At 37.7% G+C, this 27,168-nt stretch overlaps 1 protein-coding gene across 6 annotated transcripts in view; it reads right to left on the bottom strand.

The window, feature by feature from the left end:
- Nucleotides 1-14,430: 14,430 nt before the first annotated feature.
- Nucleotides 14,431-27,168, bottom strand: part of HOXD3 (homeobox D3) — a 45,622-nt gene continuing 32,884 nt past the window's right edge. For 5 of the 6 annotated variants that reach the window (XM_056533199.1, XM_056533203.1, XM_056533205.1 and 2 more), the window contains 3 exons: nt 23,292-23,379; nt 18,340-18,853; nt 14,431-16,759 (listed from right to left, as the gene is read on the bottom strand). In XM_056533199.1, the coding sequence (XP_056389174.1) occupies nt 16,011-16,759; nt 18,340-18,826 (1,236 nt within the window). In that variant the 5' untranslated portion in view covers nt 18,827-18,853; nt 23,292-23,379 and the 3' untranslated portion in view covers nt 14,431-16,010. Of the gene's footprint in view, nt 16,760-18,339; nt 18,854-23,291; nt 23,380-25,326; nt 25,649-27,168 lie in introns of those variants that run through there. The other variant, XM_056533200.1, reaches the window with a different exon arrangement.

The following is a 27,168-nucleotide window of genomic DNA, read 5'->3' as shown; positions in this document are numbered from 1 at the left end:
GGTACAGTGTACACAGACTGCTGGATTATAAGGTGGTACAGTGTACACAGACTGCTGGATTATAGGGTGGGCACAGTGTACATGGACTGCTGTATTATAGGGTGGTAAAGTGTACACAGACTGCTGTATTATAGGGTGGTACAGTGTACACAGACTGCTGGATTATAAGGTGGTACAGTGTACACAGACTGCTGGATTATAGGGTGGGCACAGTGTACATGGACTGCTGTATTATAGGGTGGTACAGTGTACACAGTCTTCTGTATTATAGGGTGGTACAATGTACACAGACTTCTGTATTATAGGATGGTACAGTGTACACAGACTGCTGTATTATAGGATGGTACAGTGTACACAGACTGCTGTATTTTTGGGTTGTATAATGTACACAGACTGCTGTATTATAGGGTGGTACAGTGTACAGACTGCTGTATTATAGGGTGGTACAGTGTACACAGACTTCTGTATTATAAGGTGGTACAGTGTACAGACTGCTGTATTATAAGGTGGTACAGTGTACACAGACTGCTGTATTATAGGGTGGTACAGTGTACACAGACTGCTGTATTATAAGGTGGTACAGTGTACACAGACTGCTGTATTATAAGGTGGTAGAGTGTACAGACTGCTGTATTATAGGGTGGTACAGTGTACAGACTGCTGGATTATAGGGTGGTACAGTGTACAGACTGCTGGATTATAGGGTGGTACAGTGTACACAGACATCTGTATTCAAGGGTTGTACAGTGTACACAGACTGCTGTATTATATTGTGGTACAGTGTACAGACTGCTGGATTATAGGGTGGTACAGTGTACACAGACTGCTGTATTATAGGGTGGTACAGTGTACACAGACTGCTGTATTATAGGGTGGTACAGTGTACACAGGCATCTGTATTCTAGGGTTGTACAGTGTACACAGACTGCTGTATTATAAGGTGGTACAGCGTACAGACTGCTGTATTATAGGGTGGTACAGTGTACACAGACATCTGTATTCTCGGGTTGTACAGTGTACACAGACTGCTGTATTATAAGGTGGTACAGCGTACAGACTGCTGTATTATAGGGTGGTACAGTGTACAAACTGCTGTATTATAGGGTGGTACAGTGTACACAGACTGCTGTATCATAAGGTGGTACAGTGTACACAAACTGCTGTATTATAAGGTGGTACAGTGTACAGACTGCTGTATTATAGGGTGGTACAGTGTACACAGACTGCTGGATTATAAGGTGGTACAGTGTACACAGACTGCTGGATTATAGGGAGGGCACAGTGTACACAGTCTTCTGTATTATAGGATGGTACAGTGTACACAGTCTTCTGTATTATAGGATGGCACAGTGTACACAGTCTTCTGTATTATAGGGTGGTACAATGTACACAGACTTCTGAATTATAGGGTGGTACAGTGTACACAGACTGCTATATTATAAGGTGGTACAGTGTGCACAGACTGCTGTATTATAGGGTGGTACAGTGTAAACAGACTGCTGTATTATAAGGTGGTACAGTGTACAGACTGCTGTATTATAGGGTGGTACAGTGTACACAGACTGCTGTATTATAAGGTGGTACAGTGTACAGACTGCTGTATTATAGGGTGGTACAGTGTACACAGACTGCTGTATTATAGGGTGGTACAGTGTACACAGACTGCTGTATTATAGGGTGGTACAGTGTACACAGACTTCTGTATTATAGGATGGTACAGTGTGCACAGACTGCTGTATTATAGGGTGGTACAGTGTACACAGACTGCTATATTATAAGGTGGTACAGTGTGCACAGACTGCTGTATTATAGGGTGGTACAGTGTAAACAGACTGCTGTATTATAAGGTGGTACAGTGTACAGACTGCTGTATTATAGGGTGGTACAGTGTACACAGACTGCTGTATTATAAGGTGGTACAGTGTACAGACTGCTGTATTATAGGGTGGTACAGTGTACACAGACTGCTGTATTATAGGGTGGTACAGTGTACACAGTCTTCTGTATTATTGGGTTGTATAATGTACACAGACTGCTGTATTATAGGGTGGTACAGTGTTCACAGACTGCTGTATTATAGGGTGGTACAGTGTACACAGACTTCTGCATTATAAGGTGGTACAGTGTACAGACTGCTTTATTATAGGATGGTACAGTGTACACAGACTGCTGTATTATAGGGTGGTACAGTGTACACAGACTTCTGTATTATATGATGATACAGTGTGCACAGACTGCTGTATTATAGGGTGGTACAGTGTACACAGACTGCTGTATTATAGGGTGGTACAGTGTACACAGACTGCTGTATTATAAGGTGGTACAGTGTACACAGACTGCTGTATTATAAGGTGGTACAGTGTACAGACTGCTGTATTATAGGGTGGTACAGTGTACACAGACTGCTGGATTATAAGGTGGTACAGTGTACACAGACTGCTGGATTATAGGGTGGGCACAGTGTACATGGACTGCTGTATTATAGGCTGGTACAGTGTACACAGTCTCCTGTATTATAGGGTGGTACAATGTACACAGACTGCTGTATTATAGGATGGTACAGTGTACACAGACTGCTGTATTATTGGGTTGTATATTGTACACAGACTGCTGTATTATAGGGTGGTACAGTGTACAGACTGCTGTATTATAGGGTGGTACAGTGTACACAGACTGCTGTATTATAGGATGGTACAGTGTACATAGACTGCTGTATTATAAGGTGGTACAGTGTACACAGACTGCTGTATTATAAGGTGGTACAGTGTACAGACTGCTGTATTATAGGGTGGTACAGTGTACAGACTGCTGGATTATAGGGTGGTACAGTGTACAGACTGCTGGATTATAGGGTGGTACAGTGTACACAGACATCTGTATTCTAGGGTTGTACAGTGTACACAGACTGCTGTATTATAGGGTGGTACAGTGTACAGACTGCTGGATTATAGGGTGGTACAGTGTACACAGATTGCTGTATTATAGGGTGGTACAGTGTACACAGACTGCTGTATTATAGGGTGGTACAGTGTACACAGGCATCTGTATTCTAGGGTTGTACAGTGTACACAGACTGCTGTATTATAAGGTGGTACAGCGTACAGACTGCTGTATTATAGGGTGGTACAGTGTACAGACTGCTGGATTATAGGGTGGTACAGTGTACAGACTGCTGGATTATAGGGTGGTACAGTGTACACAGACATCTGTATTCTAGGGTTGTACAGTGTACACAGACTGCTGTATTATAAGGTGGTACAGCGTACAGACTGCTGTATTATAGGGTGGTACAGTGTACACAGACATCTGTATTCTAGGGTTGTACAGTGTATACAGACTGCTGTATTATAAGGTGGTACAGCGTACAGACTGCTGTATTATAGGGTGGTACAGTGTACACAGACATCTGTATTCTAGGGTTGTACAGTGTACACCGACTGCTGTATTCTAGGGTTGTACAGTGTACACAGACTGCTGTATTATAAGATGGTACAGTGTACACAGACTTCAGTATTATATGGTATTGCAGTGTACACAGACTGCTGTTATGTAGAGGATATTCCAGACTACTGCTAGACTGCTGTAAATTAGTGCTCTTGACTCCTATGCATAACATTTTCTTCTGTTCCTTATTTAGTACCCAGGGTCTAGGTGTTGCTGCTGTATTCCCCAGCCTGGCCTTAGTATTTTTTTTCTTACCATTTGTTTGATTTTGAAGTAATACAGCTGCCACACTAGTGTAAAAACTAAAGAAAAATAAGATGAAGAAAGGAATCCTTTGATAATTCTAATAAACTTAATTGTGATCCAAACAGATGCTTCACTATATCACATCAGACAGGTCTGTCTTTTTTACAGAATTCAGTAAGCTCAGCATTTCTCTCTCTACGCTTCCCTTCTGTTTTTTGTTTGACACTCAGTGGTTCTTTTTGTATTTCATGCATTAGTGATACACTATAGGGGTGATCCCATCTCATAGTGATATCTCAAAGATATGCTACATCATTGGTGGGGTTCTGACTTCACCAATCCTGCCAATGAAGGGATAAAGGAGCCACAGAACCATTTAAGCTAATAGGGTCCACTGCATTTCCCTGCAGGTAGCCAAGAGTGCCACCGTGCATGGAATAATGTGAGGGAGCTGCAGTGCTGTGGCCCCTTCTTATGCAGAATCACTGAGATCTGACCCCACCAGTTATAAGCTGATGTCCTTCCCTTATGCCAGGAGTGGATACAAATGGGATATGATATCTAACTGTATCAAATACTTCATGTATGTCTCCAACACTGCATTAGTCGTTCTCTTTTCCTCTTCCTTTTTTTCATTTTCTGCTGAAACTTTTATTTTTCCACTGATGTTGACTTTTTCCCATATATCCATTGATCCAGCTCAGTTATCCTCCGGCTGGTAGAAAACCTGTGGAGGGAAACGGTGTCAAGAACCAACCCTAAATGTTCTGGTTGGGATATTCCTGGTATCAGATATGTCAGCTGTGTCATATTTGCAGCTGGTGCTGCCCTAGGCATTCGGATGTTATATACACCTTAAGGCTAGGTTTCCACACAGTGGGATATCTGCCACTGTAGTTTTTGAGCCAAAACCAGAAGTGAATTCAAAAGGAATGAAAAATATAAAGGAAGGACTTATACTTCTCCTTCCTACTGGATCACTCCTTACTGCAGTGGCAGTTTTCCAAAAAACACTAGAAAAAAAACCTGCGTGGAAACCTAACCTTAGGGAAGGTTCACACGGACAGATCCTCAGTGTAGTTTATGCTGTGGATCCGCCAACAATGGACCCTACATTGTGCTGACAATCCGCCGATACGAGCAGACATGCTGCGATGTGCGATTCACCGAGCGCATGCACAGTATACTTGCACACATTGCAGCTGCTCTCGGCCTAACTCAGGAAACAGAGGGAGCAGTCTCGATGTGTGCCAGTACACTGCGCATGTGCGTGGCGTCTTGCAGATCGCTGTGTGTCTGCTCGTGGAGGCAGATTTTCACTATGAGCAGGCACAGCTGGAGGCAACACTGTAGGGTCTATTGTCGGTGGATCCGCAGCATAAAATAAGCTACGGATCCATCCATGTGAACGAGCCCTTAAAGGGTCATTCCAGGCAAAAACTTTTTCTTATATATCAACTGGCTCCGGAAAGTTAAACAGATTTGTAAATTACTTCTATTAAAAAATCTTAATCCTTCCAATAGTTATTAGCTTCTGAAGTTTTCTGTCTAACTGCTCAATGATGATGTCACGACCCGGGAGCTGTGCATGATGGGAGAATATCCCCATAGGAGCTGGACAGCTCCCGGGACGTGAGTCATCAGAAAGCAGTTAGACAGAAAACAGCAACTCAACTTCAGAAGCTAATAATTATTGGAAGGATTAAGATTTTTTAATAGAAGTAATTTACAAATCTGTTTAACTTTCCAGAGCCAGTTGATATATATAAAAAAAAAAAGTTTTGGCCTGGAATACCCCTTTAAGGTGATTTCACAAGCATCAGAATTTTTTCATGCTGATCTGTCAAAAATACTCAGCAAAAACCCACATGCATTACATGCGGATTCTGTTGCAGATTCACTGGGAATTCCCTCCTATACACCGGAAGTGTTCAAACCAATCAGAAATCTACACATAATAGCCCAGGTTTACCAGTGTGTCTGCAACAACAGACAATGCAAAATGACAGACTCTAAATTTGTCAGATTTATCAAGGTGTCTCAGACTGATAAATGAATCTGGTGAATCTGAAGACTCTCAAGTGTAAGTTTATGCCAACTTTTTTTTTTGCCAAAACGTGCCCCAGAGTGTAGACTAGAATTTGGTGTAATTCATGGCGTTTCTCAAGCTGCACCCCTTTCTCGTGAAGATTCGTGAAGACTCTATTAACAAACACACTCCCCATTTGGCAGGAGAGGAGGAAAATTGGCCAAAAAGTGTCTTAAATGCATAATGGATGTGGCCGAAGTCAATGGCTACATCCGGTGTCCGAAATTGGGTGAAAATTGACACAACTGATGCCAGAAGTGCACCAGTTGCCATCAGTTGTGCATCATCCGGCATCCATTGTTTGTGATCGCAATATGCGTTCCCCTGTTTGTGCCGGTCCAGTGAGTCCAAATTAACCTGCGTCAAAACTGAGACAGTCTTTTGCAGCGCCGGAGAGAAAAGAAAACTGATGACAGACAAATGTAAAGGGGGGCCTTAGATAGTTTTTGGTGCAAGTTTTGGTAAGACTACACCACAATTCTGGAGGATTTTCTATAGTAAATCTTGGTCAATGAGTATAATGATTCTGCAAATCAGCAGGTATATTTTGCAGAAGTTCTGACCTATGTGAAGCCTATTTTTCATCTGACCTATTTTTTATCTGAAAATAAAACAGCCTCAAAAAATATGTCCAATATGCCTCTGGTATTTAGTTTAGTTTTCTTTTGTGTGTGTGTGTGTGTGTGTGTGTGTGTGTGTTTTTCTTTCTTTTTTTTTTTTCTTTTTGTTTAGTTTTTTTTCTTTCTTTGCTTACATGCTGTTTTTATTTTTATTTTATTTTTTCATTTTTGTGAAAATTGCTTTCAGAATGGCATTTATTCACACAGAAAAAAAGTGACCAAGAGTAGAAAAAATGGCAACATTGCAATTTTCATGGTGTTTTATTTATTTATTTATTTTTTTTTTTTTTGCTCCCACAGAAGTCTATGGGAGAACAAAGTGGCAAGATTCACGGAATAAAACACCATAGTCTCAGCATGCTGCTATCTTAGTGCCACTGAGCCAAAAAATGCCAATGAAGAGCGAAAAAACACCAAAGGAAAAATGCCAATTTTCCTATGGACTCCCAACCAACATCTGACTGTGGTGTTTTTGTTTAGTTTTTTGCATTAAATTTGACCAATTTGTTTGTGTGTATTTTTGCAAAAAAATAAAAAAAAGGAAACCTATCCAAAGGGGACAGAAAATATTCGAAAGCAATTATAAATGTTAGTATTCACTAAAGTTCTGAATTCTCCAGCACTGCTTCCCTAGGCAAAAGGCCACCAGTGCCTAATGGCAAATGCTGCCCTGGACATAGGAGGCCACACCCCATGGTGCTAAACTCTGACCAAATCTTATTATTTATTTATTTATTTATTTTGTCAAAGTGAGAAGAGTGCCAAAAAAGGAAACAAAGTTGCAAATAGTTTTACAAAATAAACATAAAGCACTCATAATATTTAAGAAGATTTGTACACATGCCAGGATGAAGACCGCCATACCATGCTGTACTCTGAGAATTACGTCAAATAGACCCAGACTGAGCTGTAAATTTTAGGTAAATTGGCACCGGAATAGATGATTTTAGTGCATGGATTGGAGGAAAATTGTATGTATGTAATGTGTCATTTATAGAGAACATTCTATAGCAGTGTTTCCCAACCAGGGTGCCTCCAGCTGTTGCAAAACTACAACTCCCAGCATGATGATTTTAGTGTATTCATTGGAGGAAAATTGTATGTAATATGTCATCTATAAAGAACATTCCTTAGCAGTGTTTCCCAACCAGGGTGCCTCCAGCTGTTGCAAAACTACAACTCCCAGCATGATGATTTTAGTGCATGCATTGGAGGAAAATTGTATGTAATATGTAATCTATAAAAAAAATTCTGTAGCAGTGTTTCCCAATCAGGGTGCCTCCAGCTGTTGCAAAACTACAACTCCCAGCATGATGATTTTAGTGCAGGCATTGGAGGAAAATTGTATGTAATATGTAATCTATAAAGAACATTCCTTAGCAATGTTTCCCAACCAGGGTGCCTCCAGCTGTTGCAAAACTATAACTCCAAGTATGATGATTTTAGTGTATTCATTGGAGGAAAATTGTATGTAATATGTAATCTATAAAGAACATTCTGTAGCAGTGTTTCCCAACCAGGGTGCCTCCAGCTGTTGCAAAACTACAACTCCCAGCATGATGATTTTAGTGCATGCATTGGAGGAAAATTGTATGTAATATGTAATCCGGGCATGCTGGGAGTTGTAGTTTTGCAACAGCTGGAGGCACCCTGGTTGGGAAACACTGCCCCATGGAATACCACTTATATTGTGATAGAACATTTCTACAGTGTTACATGAATTTTTGCATGCTGGGAGTTGTAGTTTTGCAACAGCTGGAGGCACGCTGGTTGGAAAACACTGCCTTATAGCAATAGTTCTAGGGGAACCTTTGTAATATGGTACAGAAATTTAGGTGCACTACTGTGGTAGATGGTTGGGAAACACTGTTCTATAGTGTTGGGTTAGGGCAGGAGATCAGATTGGCACTGTAGACCCTGTAAACTAATAATAATAGAGTAGACATGAGAAGTGGGGATCAGTCACTTTATTTGTAATGTTGGACACCAAATGAGTCTTCCTGTAGATAGTTCTCCTGGCGTTGATTTATGGCGCAACTTGTAATTTATAACCATTAGTTTAATTGCTAGGAGCATTTTTACTTACCTGGGCGAGGTCTCCTAATAAATATACAGGGCACTTCATTTATAATCCTGCTCCAACGCCTTTGCAGTCCTCATTTCATTCTTCTCATTCTAGTCACTGGCAGCAGAGTTCTTCTTGTATTTGGGAATATCAGCCCCATATGGAGAATGAGTAGCCTTCTTCTTCCCAGCCATGTGCTGTATATCAGGGGATATTGCTCGCCCTATTGGTTTAGTGCTGGCAGAGATGACCTAAATCATTTCTAATGCCTCAATACTGCTGTGCAAATGATCTCTTATTATTTAGCCCAATCCCTACATAGCATGGTGCCAGTCTATAATGGGGGCTGCTCCCCTTCCTGAGGGCACTCACCACATTTGAAGTGGTGGCTGGTTTTTGATTGCTGAGCAGAACAAAGTGGATCTTTATGTTAGGTTAGGGAATACTTTTATTCCAATATGTGTGTTTCACAACCTGTGGCTCTTTAGCTGTTACAAAACTACAACTCCTAGCATGTCCTTACAGCCGAAAGCTATCCTAGGAGTTGTAGAATTGCAACAGCTGGAGGAGCGCAGGTTGGGAAACACTGATATCTATATCTATCTATCTATGAATCTATTTGTCTATCTCATATCTATGAACTAATATCTAATCTATCTATTATCTTTCTTTTCTTCTCTTTCTGTTTGTCTATCTATCTATATAATATATATTTTATATATATATATATATATATATATATATATTCTATCTATCTATCTATCTATATAGATAAAGTAACAAGAGATGGCTGCAGCTTTCATGCTTGAAAAAGACTGCACAGGCGGCTGAAACGTTGCTCTTGTATTTGTGATATGGAATAAAGCCACTTATATTTTTTCACTATTTTTTGAGTGTTGCGGCCATCTCTTGTTACTCTATCTGGATTTGGGCCTTTAACCAGGGGCAAATAGCTGCTTGCACCTACTATTTTCTATTTTTGGCTATGCTGCTCCTCCATTATTTTTTGTTATCTATCTATCTATCTCATATGTATCTATCTCATATCTATCTATTATCTATCTATCTATTATCTATCTATCTCATATCTATTTATCTACCTCATATCTATCTATCTCATATCTATCTCATATCTATCTATCTATTCTCATATCTATCTATCTATCTCATATCTATCTATTATCTATCTATCTATTATCTATCTATCTCATATCTATCTCATATCTATTTATCTACCTCATATCTATCTAACTATCTCATATCTATCTCATATCTATCTATCTCATATCTATCTATTATCTATCTCATATCTATCTATCTATCTATCTCATATCTATCTATCTCAAATCTATTTATCTCATATCTATCTATCTACCTCATATCTATCTATATCATATCTATCTACCTCATATCTATCTACCTCTTATCTATCTATATCATATCTATCTCCTATCTATCTACCTCATATCTATCTATATCATATCTATCTCATATCTATCTATCTTATATCCATCTATCTCATATCTATCAAGTGGAGCAGCACTCAATCTCAAGTAGGTGGGGGCAAACTGTGGTTAGGCTCTGCTCCCAAGCCCCTCTGGATACAGCAAAAGCGGAAGCACAGCAGCACTCCAAAGTAGTGGTGAATAGTGGCTTTATTATCACCAAAAAATGTACAGCAACGTTTTGGCCACCTCATGTGGCCATCATTAAGCCTGATAGTGGCCACCTAAAGTGGCCGAAACATTATTGTACATTTTTTAGTAATAATAAAGCCACTATTCACCACTACTTTGGAGTGCTGCTGTGCTTCCACTTTTGCTGTATCTATCTATCTATCTATCTGATATCTATCTATTCACAGAGAAAGCGGTGGCACTCCAATAGGTGAAAAAAATTAAGTGTCCTTTATTCACTCTAAGGTGTAGGTAAATAAAGAAAACTTTTTCACCTATTGGAGTGTCACCGCTTTCTCTGTGAATATTGTCTTGGATCCCTGACCCCGATAAACAGCAGCAGGCACCTTTTCTTTGGAGTGCTGCTTTCCTCAAGTAATTTCTATTTATCCATCTGTCTGTCTGTCTTCCATAGCTATATTTCTTTCGTGTCTATCCATTCATCTCATATCTATCTATCTATCTCATATTTATCTATCTATCTATCATCTATCTCATATCCATCTATCTATCTATCTAATATCCATCTATCTCTCTATCTAATATCTATCTAATATCTATCTATCCATCTATCTCATATCCATCTATCTATCTATCTAATATCTATCTATCTATTTCATATCTACCTTTCATCTATCTATCTTACATCTATTTATCTATCAATCATATATCTATCTTTCTTTTTTCTTGTCTACCTATCTTGCCTCTTAATTTCTATTCGTCATGGAGATGTCACTATTTGTCTCAGTGTGCATATGCGTATATATGTATATATATATATATATATATATATATATATATATATATATATATAATGACACTATCTGCACCCTTTGTGGTTATCCTTGTGTAATGTAATGCGATAGGTTGATACATTGTATAACCACTGTGGATAGTGTAGAATCACAATCATAAATAAATAGGTGTAAATAAACCCAAACACACAGAGACTGCACCATTGTATTCTCCATCCAGCACACACACAATATCTGATCATGGTTCAGGCCTCAGATCTGATCGCTGTGAATCCTATTTGAAGGAGAATCTGAGCAATTTCCAAGAATAAAATCCTTGCTGATCATCTTCCTCCATCCCCAGCACTGAAAAGCCCCTTGTGTATGGATCAGCTATTGTCCTCCGGACAGCAATACCCTGATGCTTGTGAAGGGGGGGGGGGATGCTATAGGAATATAATGGAACCCCTTACACAAGCATTATCTCAAAATGGCGACCAGGGCGGTGTGTTCAGCTCCCAGCATTAGGTTCCTATTAGATAGAGGCTGCTGCATGTACTGAGGATCGTGCATGTGTCACAGAGCCAGGCAGCAGTGCATTAGGATTTATTTCTGCTATTTCATCCTTAAAAAAATTTAAGTAAAAATTCTGAGCTATGAAAATCCATAGACTTCCCCCCAGAACACAGTGGTTGATGGGGGTTCATTTATCATTGCTTGGCCTGGAATGGTTAATCCTGAGGTTTCCTGAGCAGCCCAATAAAATAAATCAATGTTTTCTTTTTCTTTTCTTAACCCAGTTTGAATTGATTATGTTGAAAAGCACTTAAAGTCCTAAGCAGCTGCAATGCAGAATGGCTGGTGTTATAGGCCATTAAATACTTGAGCAATAGCTTCGCATGTATCTGATAGGTAAATACTAACTAGCTGTGAGGGGGGGGGCACAAAATAGGGGTACGCTAATCTACAGTCTATGGAAGTGGTCTTCAAACTGTGGCCCTCCAGATGTTGCAAAACTACAATTCCCAGCATGATGATTTTAGTGCATGCATTGGAGGAAAATTGTATGTAATGTGTAAAGAACATTTTGTAGCAGTGTTTCCCAACCAGGGTGCCTCCAGCTGTTGCAAAACTACAACTCCCAGTATGATGATTTTAGTGCATGCATTGGAGGAAAATTGTATGTAATGTGTAAAGAACATTCTGTAGCAGTGTTTCCCAACCAGGGTGCCTCCAGCTGTTGCAAAACTACAACTCCCAGTATGATGATTTTAGTGCATGCATTGGAGGAAAATTGTATATAATGTGTAAAGAACATTCTGTAGCAGTGTTTCCCAACCAGAGTGCCTCCAGCTGTTGCAAAACTACAACTCCCAGCATGCCCGGACAGCCTTCGGCTGTCCGGGCATGCTGGGAGTTGTAGTTTTGCAACAGCTGGAGGGCCACAGTTTGAAGACTGCTGGTCTATGGGAAAAGAGGATGAGTGTGTGTGGTTAAGGTATAGCAGCAGAACAATGTGATTAATGTTAAAGTGGGTGTTTAATCCTGTTTGTTGACTGTCATACATTGTAGGTATGGCCATTTGTGGTTGGGATGGTAGAGTTAATCAATTGACTGGTAGGGAGGGCTCCTCTCCCACACACACCATTGTTTGCCCTTGTAGTGTGTAGGATGTTATTGCACTCAGTACATGGAGAGATGCTGAGAGGAGGGAATATGGGGCTTTCACATAGCTGGAACCAGCAGAGCCTCGAACTTATTTAACCTCTTCATTGCTGCAAGGGCCAGGAGTGAGAGCTGCCCCCTCTGGCAGGGAAGGGAGTTTTAATTAACTGCAAAATCAGGACACAATGTTACATTCTTCCTGGCACAGGAGCTGCTGCTGCATACACTTAACCTATTTTCTCCCTTCACATTTACATTTGTAGCTTTATATATATATATATATATATATATATATATATATATTTGTTCTCTTGTGTTTGAGTGATCCAGTAATGGGAGGCCTTCTATAGAGGACTCCTCGTGTCCACCAAATAGCATTTCTAGCCCTATGGCAGTGTTTCCCAACCATTGTGCCTCCAGCTGTTGCAAAACTGCAAAACTACAACTCCCAGTATGATGATTTTAGTGCATGCATTGGAGAAAAATTGTATGTCTGTAATATATAATTTATAAAGAAAAATCTGTAGCAGTGTTTCCCAACCAGGGTGCCTCCAGCTGTTATAAAACTACAACTCCCAGTATGATGATTTTAGTGCATGCATTGGAGAAAAATTGTATGTCTGTAATATATAATTTATAAAGAAAAATCTGTAGCAGTGTTTCCCAACCAGGGTGCCTCCAGCTGTTATAAAACTACAACTCCCAGTATGATGATTTTAGTGCATGCATTGGAGGAAAATTGTATGTAATGTGTAAAGAACATTCTGTAGCAGTGTTTCCCAACCAGTGTGCCTCCAGCTGTTGCAAAACTACAACTCCCAGGTGTCCGGGCATGCTGGGAGTTGTAGTTTTGCAACAGCTGGAGGCACCCTGGTTGGGAAACACTGCCCCATGGAATACCACTTATATTGTGATAGAACATTTCTACAGTGTTACATGAATTTTTGCTTATATACACTATATAAATCGGCATCTCTGAATCTGCATGTATGTGTCTGAATTCGCTTATAGAAATAGCCTACAGTGAATTCAGGAGGGGAAAAAAATATATTTTTTATAGTTCTCGTTTGCTTTTCCCTCCATTTCTGAAATTGGCTCAAAACAAATATATTAAAAAAAATTGGCAGCATATAAAAAAAAAATGGCATGCGTGACACCAGAAAGTCCAAAAAAAAAGCCACATGGGAAGAAAAACATATTGTACCAATTCACCAAACGTTTTGCCAAATGACACACTCGGCTCTTACTACGTTAACACTTTTATACATATATATATATATAATTGACACACTCGGCTCTTACTACGTTAAAACTTTTATATATACATATATATATATATATATGTATATATATATATATATATATATATATATATATAATTGTTTATTTTAAAGAGAGTTTTTTCAATTGTTAACAAATACATCAAAACGGTTTTAATGCCATATTGGAATGGGTGTCGGTTTTCGGTGCAATTTTTAAAGAACTGGCACTGGGTTTGGTAAAAAAACACACACACACACACATATATATATATATATATATATATATATATATATATATATATGTATATTTAAAACACACGAAGCTTCTAGATCAGCTTTCTAGAGTTATAATAAAAAAAATGATGTAAATTAAATCTAAGAATGTAATGTTATGTATTTCAAACTCGGCTATCTAGTAATGCAAAAAAAATAAATAATAAAAAAATAAATAAAAATACCCTGTTGGGAGTTGTAGGCTTCGTTGGTAAACAATTGGTTAATTAAAAAAAATTTTTTTATCATTTTGCACATTTTATCAATGTGGAGCAAAATAATAGTAATAATAACAATAATAATAATAATAATAATAATAATAATAATAATAATAAAAAGACACAAAATAATCATAGTCAGAATTGTAAATGGATTTTATTGGGACAATACTGTACAGTGTTCTGATCATTGCTGTGCTCTCCCTGCAGTTTGGACTCCTTGGCTCTGGTGGGTTCATTTCCCTCAGTTTTTGGAGGGCTCAAGTCTGTGTTTTCTTTATTTGCAGAACATTAAGGGTCAGATCTTTCCTAGGAGAGGGAATGTGATCTCTTGTCACAGCTCAGGAGTAGGAGTTGTGTTCTCCAAACAAACAGGAATGCGTAGGAAGAGGATCACTCTGAGTACAAAATGATGAATCCTAATAATAACTGCGGGCTCCTCATTCATCTCCACATCAGCCAATGTCCATAAATAAAATAAATCCTTTCTATCATTAATAATAATATTTATTATTATTTATTAACCCTACTATGGGCCATACCCTGTAAACCAATTGCCATTTTGTGAAAGCCCTTTGACGCTGGAAACCATTGGGCTCTCATCGTATTTTTTTTTCTTTTTTTTTCTTTTTTTTCTTCTTGATGGTGATTGTCATTTTTTTTTATTTTTGTTTTTTTTGTTTCATTTTTTCTTTTTTCTTTTTTTTTTCTAAAATTGTTAACGCCTTGAATTTCAAATGTACATCTAATATACAAAGAATTACAATGAAAGCCACAAAAAAAACTATGAACCAAGCAGAGAACAGGTTATTCCAACATTCGGGGATGAAAAAAAAAAATCACAGGACAGAAAATATTAGAGCTGGTATTATGTGCATTGGTAGTAAAAAAAAAATAAAATAAAAAATAATAAATAAAAAAATAGCATGGTCCTATATTGCAGCTTGTGTCGGGCATAATTCTGCCACTTTCTAGTTGACCTTTCTGTTGAAACAAATACACTACAATCCAGATATAGTTTATTCTAAATACTGCTGGAATGGAACTAAACAAATAATAATAATAATAATAATATAAAAAAAACTCTTCCAAATGTCAGATGCCCATTGTGATTCACTACATTTATGTGCTGCCTTGAGTTAACCCTTTACATAAACTAGACACACCAGCCACGGTCACTACTGATCATAGGGACAAATCTCTCACCATGTAGCCACAATGAACTTAAAAATCATTCTTCCAAGTTTTTAGAGTAAAAAATTCCACATAGTCACATAAATACACTTAGACAAGGATAAATAATTCATGGTACAAAAAAAGTCTAAAATAATAACAATAAATAGGTGTCACATAGCTGAATGCAATTCCAACATTACTAAATAATTCATAAATAAAAATCTCATATGCAAGCCACTTCCCCTTCATTACAATTTGGTACAAAAAAAAATTGCATGACACTGGCTAATGCTAATCTAGACTTACCTTCAAGTACATCATTAATAGTCTATATTGTGCCTTGCTTTGCAGTTTATTGCACTGTCATGCTAGAATACTTAATAAGGTTCCTTCTCATGGACATAGAGCTGCTTCATGATAAGACATTCCTTATAGCAGTTGGCACTCACAATAAGGATCCTAACAATGCTCTTGCAGAAAAATTGAGGTAATTAAAAGGAGAACAACAGTTATCTTCTCTCTCTTCATCCCACGTGTGGTAGTTACAAATGTGTTAGCTTGGGCGCTTCTGGCATCCTTCCCTGAGTCGTATGGTGAGAAGTTAGGTCTGTATATGTGGGATGTGGGTCACAAGGTCCATGGTGATGGTTGCCTGGAATCTGTGCAGCGCAGCTGTAGTCCACACTGGCAGATGATGGGTGAGAGAGATGACCCACATTAAACATAGGACCAGAAGCTGGCATGGAATCCACAAAGTTCCCTCCAACATAAACAGGGCTGCCCTGCAAATTGGGATTGGCAAAGCCACTGTTGCTCTGCATGGGGTGGTGCTCATACTCTGCACCAGGGTACCTTTTCTGCTGGGGTAGGCAGCTGCTTAGGGGCGCTGTGTAAGCTGCCAGGCCATACATGTTTTGCTGGGATTTGGCAAATGATGTTGGAGATGGAGCATCATAGCTGAGGCTGTTTACAGTGGGCAATTGACTTGAGTATCCTATATGGCTGGAGCCACTGAGTGGGGGGCTGCGATCTGGAGATTGTCCTGCTGGAGAGTGCATGATCCCTTTAGCTTTCTGGTCCTTCTTGTATTTCATCCTGCGGTTCTGGAACCAGATTTTGATCTGACGTTCGGTCAGGTTCAGTAAATTGGCCATCTCCACCCTACGTGGGCGACAAAGGTACCGGTTAAAGTGGAACTCCTTCTCCAGCTCCACCAGTTGCGCGCTGGTATAGGCTGTGCGCACTCTCTTGGATGAGGGGCCAGTCGGGCTCTTCTCCTCGCAGTTTTCTCCTGGGTTCACAAATCAAAACACAAATACATTAATTTCAATAAAACAATCATTTTACTTACATCAGCAAATACTGCACAACACAAGTCCATACGCAGCAATGGGGGTGCTCCATTGTACAACAGGCATTGTGTGTGCTACAGAGTTCCTTCTGCAAGGGTTAATAGTTAACCATATGCAACCCTAATCCATTATTTCAGTCGAATTTACTATATATATATATATATATATATATATATATATATTTGCTGAATATAGAGGAAAAAAGAAATATTCCATATATATCAGCAAATTAATGATACTATCTAACCTACAAATATTATTTATAAACAAAACTACTCTGAAGCTAAAGGACTGCTAGATGCTGCTCACTGCACATAAATTAGTCCCAAAGCAAATAATATAGATAGATGACTGATAGATAGATAGATAGATAGATAAATAGATATGAGATAGATAGATAGATAGATAGATATGAGATAGATGATCGATAGATAGATAAATCGATAGATAACAGAGAGATAGATATTAGATAGATAGATAGATAGATAGATAGATAGGAGATAGATAGATATGAGATAGATAGATAGATAGATAGATAATAGATAGAGGATGGATTTATGGATGGAAAGATAGATATGAGATATACAGTTAGATAGATATAAGATGATGATATAGATAGATAGATAGATAGATAGAGGATGGTTAGATAGATAGATGATGAATGAATGAATGAATGGATGGATGGAAAGATAGATAGATAGATAGATATAAGATGATGATATAGATAGATAATAGATAGAGGATGGTTAAATAGATAGATGATGAATGAATGGATGGATGGAAAGATAGATAGATAGATAGATAGATATAAGATGATGATATAGATAGATAGATAGATAGATAGATAGATAGATAGGTAGGTAGATAGATAGATGATGGATGGAAAGATATATATGATATAGATAGATATAAGATGATGAAATAGATAGATGGGTAAATAGATATAAGATAGATAGAAAGATAGATATGACACATAAATAAATAAATCTCCATGACATATTCTAGCAATTTTTGTGCTTTGCAAGGTAAATAAATAGATAGATGATGGATAAATAAATAAGTACATAAATATATATGACAATAAGGAAAATAATAGTTTCTAACATATAGAATTAATATTCTATCAATAGTTGTTCTCCTACATTAACATAATTCCTAATTGTTCTCAATATTTGTCTATGTGTATGCCATCTTTTACAAACATATCAGAGAATGTATGTTCCACAAAGCCAGGGTAATGGCCTTGTTGTCCTGGCTCTAGACCATGTGGTCTTTACATTCTCTCTCTTCACATCGAAATAGAGATTTCTACATTTCTTGCCATTTTCTTACTATGTTAAAAAAAAATTTAGGGAAATATATCAGTATTGCTCTGACAACATTAGAATAGCCATGGATGGTGTTATTTTAGATAGTTTGGTTGATATGTTTCTTTTTGTACATCTATCCATCCATCCACCACACACAGTATGATCCCTTGCTAGATGGTGTCAGATTTATTGGTCATAGGGATATATACCTGGAGGAGTGCTGGCATTCTTCTGCTTGGCATTTTGTCGTGATTCCTTCATCCAGGGGAATATTTGCTTGGTCATTGTACCTTGGGAGGAATTAGATGAGCCAGAGGATTTGCTCTTTTTCTGTGTTGAGGTATTACCCTGGCTGGGAGAGGAGGGAGGCAGAGATGGAGCCTGGTGTGTTTGGTCATTCATATTGGTGGTCTGGCTGGCATTCTGGTTAGAAGATGTCCTCATGCAGCTGCCACTAATGTCACTAGTTTTATGGTTTGGGGGCCTGATAGCAGATGGTTGAATGGAACATGCCGAACCTGGATAATCATTCTCTAGAGCAGATTGGGAGTAAGGTTGATGACTGGAGCCATAACTGTATGACTCGGGCTTGGCATAGGTGTAACCCCCAAAAAGTCCAGAGTTTTCATAGTAGGCTGTCTTCTGCATCCTGCTGTCTCTCAGTGATAGGGACTCTGTACCCTTATCAATGAGCATTGACCTCTTCTGTCCAATCTTCTTAGTCTAAACCATAAGAGAGAAAAAAAATAGACATGCCATGAAACTGACCAAAACCTATATCCCCCTTCATACATTGTCCATTGTGGTTGGATGGGTTAGCATTTACATTCCTGATCCACATACTTAATTTTCTTTCCTAAGAAACATTTGTGATATTTCATCATTAGCACATATGTAGCTTAAAAGAAGTCATCCCTTGAGCATACATTAGATCAGTGTTTCCCAACCAGGGTGCCTCCAGCTGTTGCAAAACTCCAACTCCCAGCATGCCCGGACAGCCAAAGGCTGTCCGGTCATGGTGGGAGTTGTAGTTTTGCAACAGCTGGAGGCAGCCTGGTTGGGAAACACTGCATTAGATTATCCCCCCTGGCTACAATGTAATCTTATTGCTTATAGAAAGGACTGATTGGGACCTCTGTTCTTTAAGCCTCTATTTCTTATATAATATTTGTATTATGGCATGTAGAATATGTGTAAATTCATGCATTTTTCATATGTGTGTTTTATTACATACAGTATGTGGGCATTTATTATACGGGAGTATATAATGGCATGTATAATATAACTCATTGCATTACAGCATATAGGAGGTGTGTTTGTATTATCCCATCTAGATTAAATGATATGTGCATTAGGGTCTGAATTATTTTATTAGTACAAGTATTATATGTTTGTATTTTATCATGTATTTGATGTGTGTATTAACATATACTATTTCATTACTAATTGTGTGCATTAGAGCATGCATTACATAACGTGTAATATCTGCATGTGAACTATAGTATGTAATATATATATATATATATATATATATATATATATATATATATATATAGATGCAATTAAAAAATGTTGCAGAATCTTGTAATACCTTTTTTATTGGACTAACAGCATTTTGTAGAGACAAGCTTTCGGGATTCCTCCCTTTATCAAGTCAAATTTACTATATATATATATGTGTATGTGTGTGTGTGTGTATTATGTATTGATTACTTGTGTATAATAACATGTATTGCCCATGTGTGTATCATAGCATGCAGCTCCCAACAGTCTCAGTACTTTGAGGCACAGTCCCTGTGGACTGTTTTATGTAGGGCTTTGGAGCTTCCAAATCCAAACTGGATGCATTACATGTACACACATTATAGTGGATCAAATAGATTTGCTTGGGGTATTAATATTTGTCTCTGCTTCTTTCAACAGCTGTTAAACCTCTTCTCTCCAGTGTGATCAAACACACATCACTTCTCAGATAGAGAATATGTTTTGCAATATTTCTCTGTGCCCAGGCTTGACTTGCCTTAGAAAATTTGGATAAAGATTAACTCGGCCCTCCACCCTCCACCTTGGGTGAGCTGTATATAACTTGATGGATTGAACTACATTCAGAACCTGAAAATCTAGCAGAGAAGAAAAAAAAAAAAAACCCTCAATGTCCATTGTAATCCAGGCCTTGTAGCTGCCCAGTTAAAATATAACTACTTCTATTCAACATCTTTCTGTTTGATCCATTTGGGGGGAAGAAAATGCCTATGTCAGCTTTTGTGAAATGTAATTATTGGATGTCTTTTTATAAGAGATTTGAGCTAAACTGTGTGTGTTGTGTATTTTCACTGCAAGGTACAAGCAGCCTGCATGTTGTGACAGTAATTGTTTTAATAGCAGCACCATTGCCAATATACAGAAGATTTATTATCTTGTCCATATTAGCATAGCGATTGAAGGAAAATGGAAAACAATTATACAAACAGTATAGTTTAATCACATCCCACTGTAAAGCATAATGCAAACTCTCCTTTACATTATTACAAATCTCTAATTCACCTTTTATTTAGTGACTGTTCCTATAGTGTCAGGCCTGCCTTGTATTTATCACTGGTTTCATTCACATTTGTTTTTTTTGTTTGTTTTTTTGTTTTACCACAATTGCCAGCATTATTATTTGCTATTATGTCCTCTCTGAAGCACAATGTTATCCCACTATAACTTCTTAGTGTAATATTCTGATTATCTCCAGAAGATGAGTGTCTGTTTACCACAACATTGACCCAATGTACACATTTTGGCTTGATCTGCATAGTCCTTTTGTAATATTGGAAAAGTATTAAAAATGTGTAGCTCATTCTAAGCACCATCATACATCCAATGTGGCAAGATACTTTCCAAATAAATTCAAGTGAACTTCCTTAGTTTGGGTTATGAAGTGATTTCATTGGAGATGTGTTACTATCAGCTATGCCCAGCTTTCTGCAATACAGTCTATACAACACAAAACAATACATGGATTCTTCCATGGAATCATATTTAGTAACAGACTGGCAAGAGGCTTATTCTTGTTCAGAAAGATCCAACTGTTACTGAACTCTGCTTGAACCTAAATAAGGAGCAATGTGCAATAAATCACTTGGACAATGGGCAAATGCATTGTGCTTCTTCTTTACCACCACAAGCAAAATACAGACAGAAAAAAACAGAGGCTCTTAGGATATATATATATATATATATATATATATATATATATATATGTGTGTGTGTGTGTGTGTGTATATATATAAATATGTATATATATATATATATATATATATATATATACACACACACATATATATATATATATATACTGAATATATATATATATATATATATATGTGTGTGTACATAAATATGTATATATATATATATATATATATATATACACACACACACACACACACACACACACATATATATATATATATATATATATATATATATATATATATATACTGAAATTAACATACTGATCTAATCTAAGTAAAAAGAATAGCCTGCATGAGCTGATACATAACCATTGCACAGAAGGACATCACTTTCCATCTCCACTATGGTGGAAGGATGCTAAATGCTTATTTTTAATTCCACATTCAATAAGCCCTTTTTAGTTTACCCCTTTGCTTTGTTTTGCATAGATTGCAATTTTTTTTTTATCAAATATGTTTTTTTATTCATTTTACAACTAGACAAATACAACATAGGGCTTGTATATCATCCCAAATAGATTGCAAGTTTAAAGCAAAGAAAAAAAAAATATTTTTATATCTAATCCATCTAATCATTAAAACTATCTTTAAAAAAAATCTCTGGGAAAATATTTTGTATTAAATATGAGATGTATTCAATCTAAGTAGCAGGAGTCTTTTGATGATTAAAACAGACTGAATCCACACAGAGCATATCAATGCACCTGTCATTGGGGTATGGAGAGAAATTTATGACTGCTAGTGTTTTACTAAGGGGGGGAAAAAAGATCCCCAGAAGTTTCACAAATGTAAAACAGGCCAAGCGTAGGAGGAAGACAGAATAGAATCCCCTACTCCGCAGATTTTTCCTTTTTAGAGGCCTGTAGAGCAGAATTATAAAAGCTGCCCTGAGCCTTGTGTGTGTAACTAGAACACTGCCAGCACTTTACCAGGACAGCACAAAGTTGGGGCCCTTTCCTGGATTTACAAAATATATAGAAATAGAATCAAATGGATAAAAAAAAAAATATGGGGAACCAAAAACTTGGATGAAACTTCTGGCCTCATAATGGACTCTGACATCTTCAGCCTTAATGGATCTAAGGGGATGTTCTCAGCTTGTATGTGACCCCAAATACAGAGGAGGATAGGAGGATATCACTGCAGAATATTCACAATATTTCCTTGGCAGTATATTGGCTTTATCTGGAATACAGACCACTGTTTTATATTCGCGCTTTCATTGCTAATATTCTATGCCAGTGGTCTTCAACCTGCGGACCTCCAGCTGTTGCAAAACTACAACTCCCAGCATGCCCGGACAGCCGAAGGCTGTCCGGGCATGCTGGAAGTTGTAGTTTTGCAACAGCTGGAGGCACCCTGGCTGAGAAAGACTGCTCTATGTGTAAGTGTGCATATAAGGAAAGCTATCAATCAGTTTTGCAACAGCTGGAGGCACCCTGGTTGGGAAAGACTGCTCTATGTATAAGTGTGCATATAAGGAAAGCTATCAATCAGTTTTGCAACAGCTGGAGGTCCACAGGTTGAAGACCACTGTTCTATGCAATACCCGGGGATGTTTCCATTATCTATACTTTTATTGTTATTTTATCCTGGAGATTGTAAAATAAGAAAATGTCTCTAATTATTATTATATATATATATATATATATATATATATATAACAATTGGGGGGGGGGGATTGTTTCAAAAACTAATGGAATTTAAAGTGAATAAGGGTTTCTGCTGAGAAACATCTCGACTATTCCCCAATTATGTCCAGTGTTGTTTTGCTATACCGTCGCATGCATGCATAGTGTTGCGCTATAGTTGCTCCACTTCCACCGCTGTGCAGCCTGCAGGGCGCCGCTATATGTTGCATCATTATATCAGATTATACATCATTTCTATTCTTTTGGTAAGAAGAACAGTCAAGGACTTACCTCGGCGTTGTAGGCTCAAGTCTTGTATCTGACTTTTTGCAGATAGCGTCCTGTTTTCTTCTTACTCCTGCCAATCCCACATAGGCTGCTGCAAAATATTAGAATTTGCAATGTATCATATAATGGTGTGCATGGATACTCGGGTCATTTATGCGTGCATAGTAAAGCCTAGACTAAACAAGAAACAATGCATGATAAACAGTATACTTAAATGTTTTGAAATAGTAAATAAAATGCAAGATGACAGGATATTATTTGTAGTGAATTTTACTGTGTCTATTGGACAATTCTGGTTTTATAGCGCATTGAATTAAATTGATTACATCTAGATGACTGTTATAGACAACCATGCAGGGTAGAGTTTAGGAAATGTATCTTTTCCTTAATGTGTTGACTAAGTAGCTCTAAGGATCCCACACAAAGACAAGCTAGGCCACATAAGAGACAAATTCAGCTACCATAAGCCATTCCAATGACCTTTGGCTTGTATAGTAATAACTCACCACTTAATGAACAACCAAGTGAGCACTGAGCAGTAGCTTCTAGCAGAATAGTGCTAACAACTTTCCAGCAAATTCTCATTATCTCAGCTCAAACACCCCATGAAACCAGGTAAAATGACTGTACAGGAGTGTGGCTTAGACAAGGACTGTGTAGGGTCCTTGGTAGGAGGCCAGTCCCAAAACAGCAGATATTCCCAATTCAGGTGGGCGGAGGTCAATGTTCATTTTTTTTTTTTTTATTATTATTATTATGACTGTTGATTGTAACCAAATGTATTCCTAGATGCAAATGATATGGTAGGGGGTGTCATCTGTTGCTGCATTCTCTCCAACATTTACATTAAAGTGTGTACAAGATAAATATAATCCTCTTCAATGTTTCCGCGATTTAATTGTACGATTCCAATCGTATAGGATCCTAGCGGTTACCAGGGGGGGGGGAAGGAGTAAACAATTGTTCAAGATGGAAGGCAGTTCATTATTGTGTATATTAATAACAGTGTGCGAGGGTAGGTTCAGCAAAATGAAATGAAATGGGACTGATCCAATGTGATTTCACTGGCCTGGTGACGGCTGCAGGGCAAACAATGGCACAGAAATGGCCACTGGGTTGGTGGAATCTTGAATTTGTCCACCCACGATGCTTGAGGTTAATACACATTAGGCATCAGAAGATGACATTTGTCTTGCTAAGGCCTTCGTTTTAATCAACCATTTTCTGTTGATTCTGGGAAATGTGTATATGTGGGGGACAGGTACATAACAATCATAAAAGAAGAACATGTGAATTGTGGGCAGTAAATATAAAATAATATAAAATATACACAGACATAGCTATCTATCTATCTGTATACTGTTTGCAGAAAGAAACTTTGAAGACACAATTTATATATCTACATCTATCTTTCTATATATATATATATATATATATATATATATATATATATATATACATGAACTCCTTCCATTTTTTTAGAGGCTCTGCTCTTTTTAATAAATATTGCTATATCTTATTATTTTTGCAATATAGAAGCTCCAAACATATCAGTATATTTTTGCTATATCCCTATATTGTTTTGGAAACCTTCCACCTATAGAAATTACATTACCATTAAATTGACTGTAAATATACATAAATCAGCTTGTCTCTTGTAAGCCCAATAGCCCAAGACACTCTGGTAATGTGGTGTTCAATCTTCCTTTGACAGAGGCAAAAAAAAAAAAGGCAAATTTATTTGAAAGTATTTCAAAGTATCTATACCTGAAATATAACACAATGTCCTATATGTGACTATATTCAATCCTAACACAGTCGTATGTGTGAACAATGAATTCCTTGCAGTCGGTGCTCTGTACAGTACACATTTGCACATTGCATATTCCTGGATTAATCATGATAAAATGCTTATTTGTGCTTTCCTGTCAAAGTCCTCTATGCTTTAAAAAATGCTGAAAAGACAATAAATCTGAACACTAGTAAAGCTTGATAAAGGCTCCAAACAAAGGCTGGGGATTGTCATGCAAGGTCTTACCTGTGTATCAATTTATCATAACCCTGGGCTCCTCCAGTCTCTATGGCTGGTTGTTGGATGGAGCTAAAGATGTATCCTTCACCCTTTGTGTGTGTTGAAGATTGTGTCCTAACCCTGATCTTGCGGAGTTGCAGACATTTCCACCTACAGTAGCAGCACAGCACAGTATTCCCATAGAGAGGCAATGGGCTAGCACTCACCTACCAATTACAGTCAGGGCAATGAACTTCTCTGGTAGTGTTAGAAATCAAACAACTTGGCCAAATGAATAGAGAATCTCCATCTAAGAGGTTTATGAGCAGCCATGTCTGGGATGGTTCTGTGGGTAATGTCCCCTTATAATCACCTAAAGTACAGGCTCTGCCTTAAGACTTTAACCTGTTTGTTCACGTGATCTCTGTACTAAACCCTGCAGCTATGGATTTGTCTATAACTTCTATATTTCCAGCCCAATCTACCTTCATCTCTCACCTCTTCCGACGTATTTGATGCCAATATATACACAGCAGTATAGGGGATACAGGGATGTGCCAACTTTGCCATCACTGAATGGATTTTTAAGCCTCTCTGTAAAATGTTCATTGATCATTACCCCCCAATATGGCAATACATTTAATTATTATTACAATCGACCAACATGAATTCCTGTGCAATGTATCAGAAGAAATTATTCTATTGTTCACACATAGAAATGTGGAATTCTTCATTTTCATGGAAATGTAATAAAAACTATTTCATGACTGTGTTTTGTGTCTTTTCTGTTGTGCTTGATAAGAAATGTTATAATATACTATTAATATATACAGATATTATTGTGTATGGCAACAGATACAAGCAACATTTTTCATCCTCCTCCTGTTGGGTAAATGTAAAATGTAATGTACTGAACAATAAAGTCTATGTGTGTATGAGGCTATAAAGAGCGATAAAGAGCGATCACATTGTATCAGAGGTGCTGACAGAAGAGCCGCATAGGCTACAACAACAACAGCTTCCAGCCGAGTGGAGAAGGGACCCCAAATAAAGTGCTGTTTTCTCCTGCCCGATGGTGAGAATGGGAACTTTACACAATCCAATTCAAGCAGAAGATCCACAGCAAATGAACCGCAGCCTAATGTGCACAGGGCAATAAAACAGCAAGATTTACACCCCTCAGCCGCCCCCAACAGCCTAGAACCCTTTACTTACTATGATTTATAACAACAACTTGGCCCATTGTCAACTAATAAAACTTCCATGGCTACAGCTAGGAAATAATTGTTATTATTATTACAAACGCTGACATTTTGTATCCTGAGTATGATAAAGTAGGAATTGTATCTATTCCTTTAAACACATTGATATTTCCTCATCGTTTTAAACCGCATGATGGCCAGGATAAATAGTATTCATTATAAATTACTCACTTTTATGATACTGCATAAATAAGCAAAAATAAAGAAACGCTAAAATAAAAATACAAATTGAATGAATCCGTTTAGAACTCGGGATAATAGGATATCCCAATGCAAATAAAGCCACGAAAAATAAGAAAATAAAACATCTTCTGTTTTGTTTAAAAACACAACAAAAACAGCAACATACACAAGAGCATTTCCTCCTTTATAAAGTGCACTATGTTCTAATAGATGAGATTAGAGACCCATTTATCAGCTATATATCTGAATAGCCAGTGTTGTTTAATGTGAGGAATGTTAGGAATCAGGGAAGAGATCTATTCTCCTGTCTTGTCTCTCTCTATTGGGATCCGCAGCCAGATCAGTAAATATCCATTTACTATTATAGATTGCAGCAAATGGTGGGAATAAATGGCGGTGTCCAGCAGAAAATCATCCACTTTAA

This window comes from Hyla sarda, chromosome 8, assembly GCF_029499605.1.
Source record: "Hyla sarda isolate aHylSar1 chromosome 8, aHylSar1.hap1, whole genome shotgun sequence".
NCBI lineage: Eukaryota > Metazoa > Chordata > Amphibia > Anura > Hylidae > Hyla > Hyla sarda.
The sequence above is the reverse complement of the archived record's forward strand: the minus strand, read 5'-3'. Positions and strand labels throughout refer to the sequence as shown.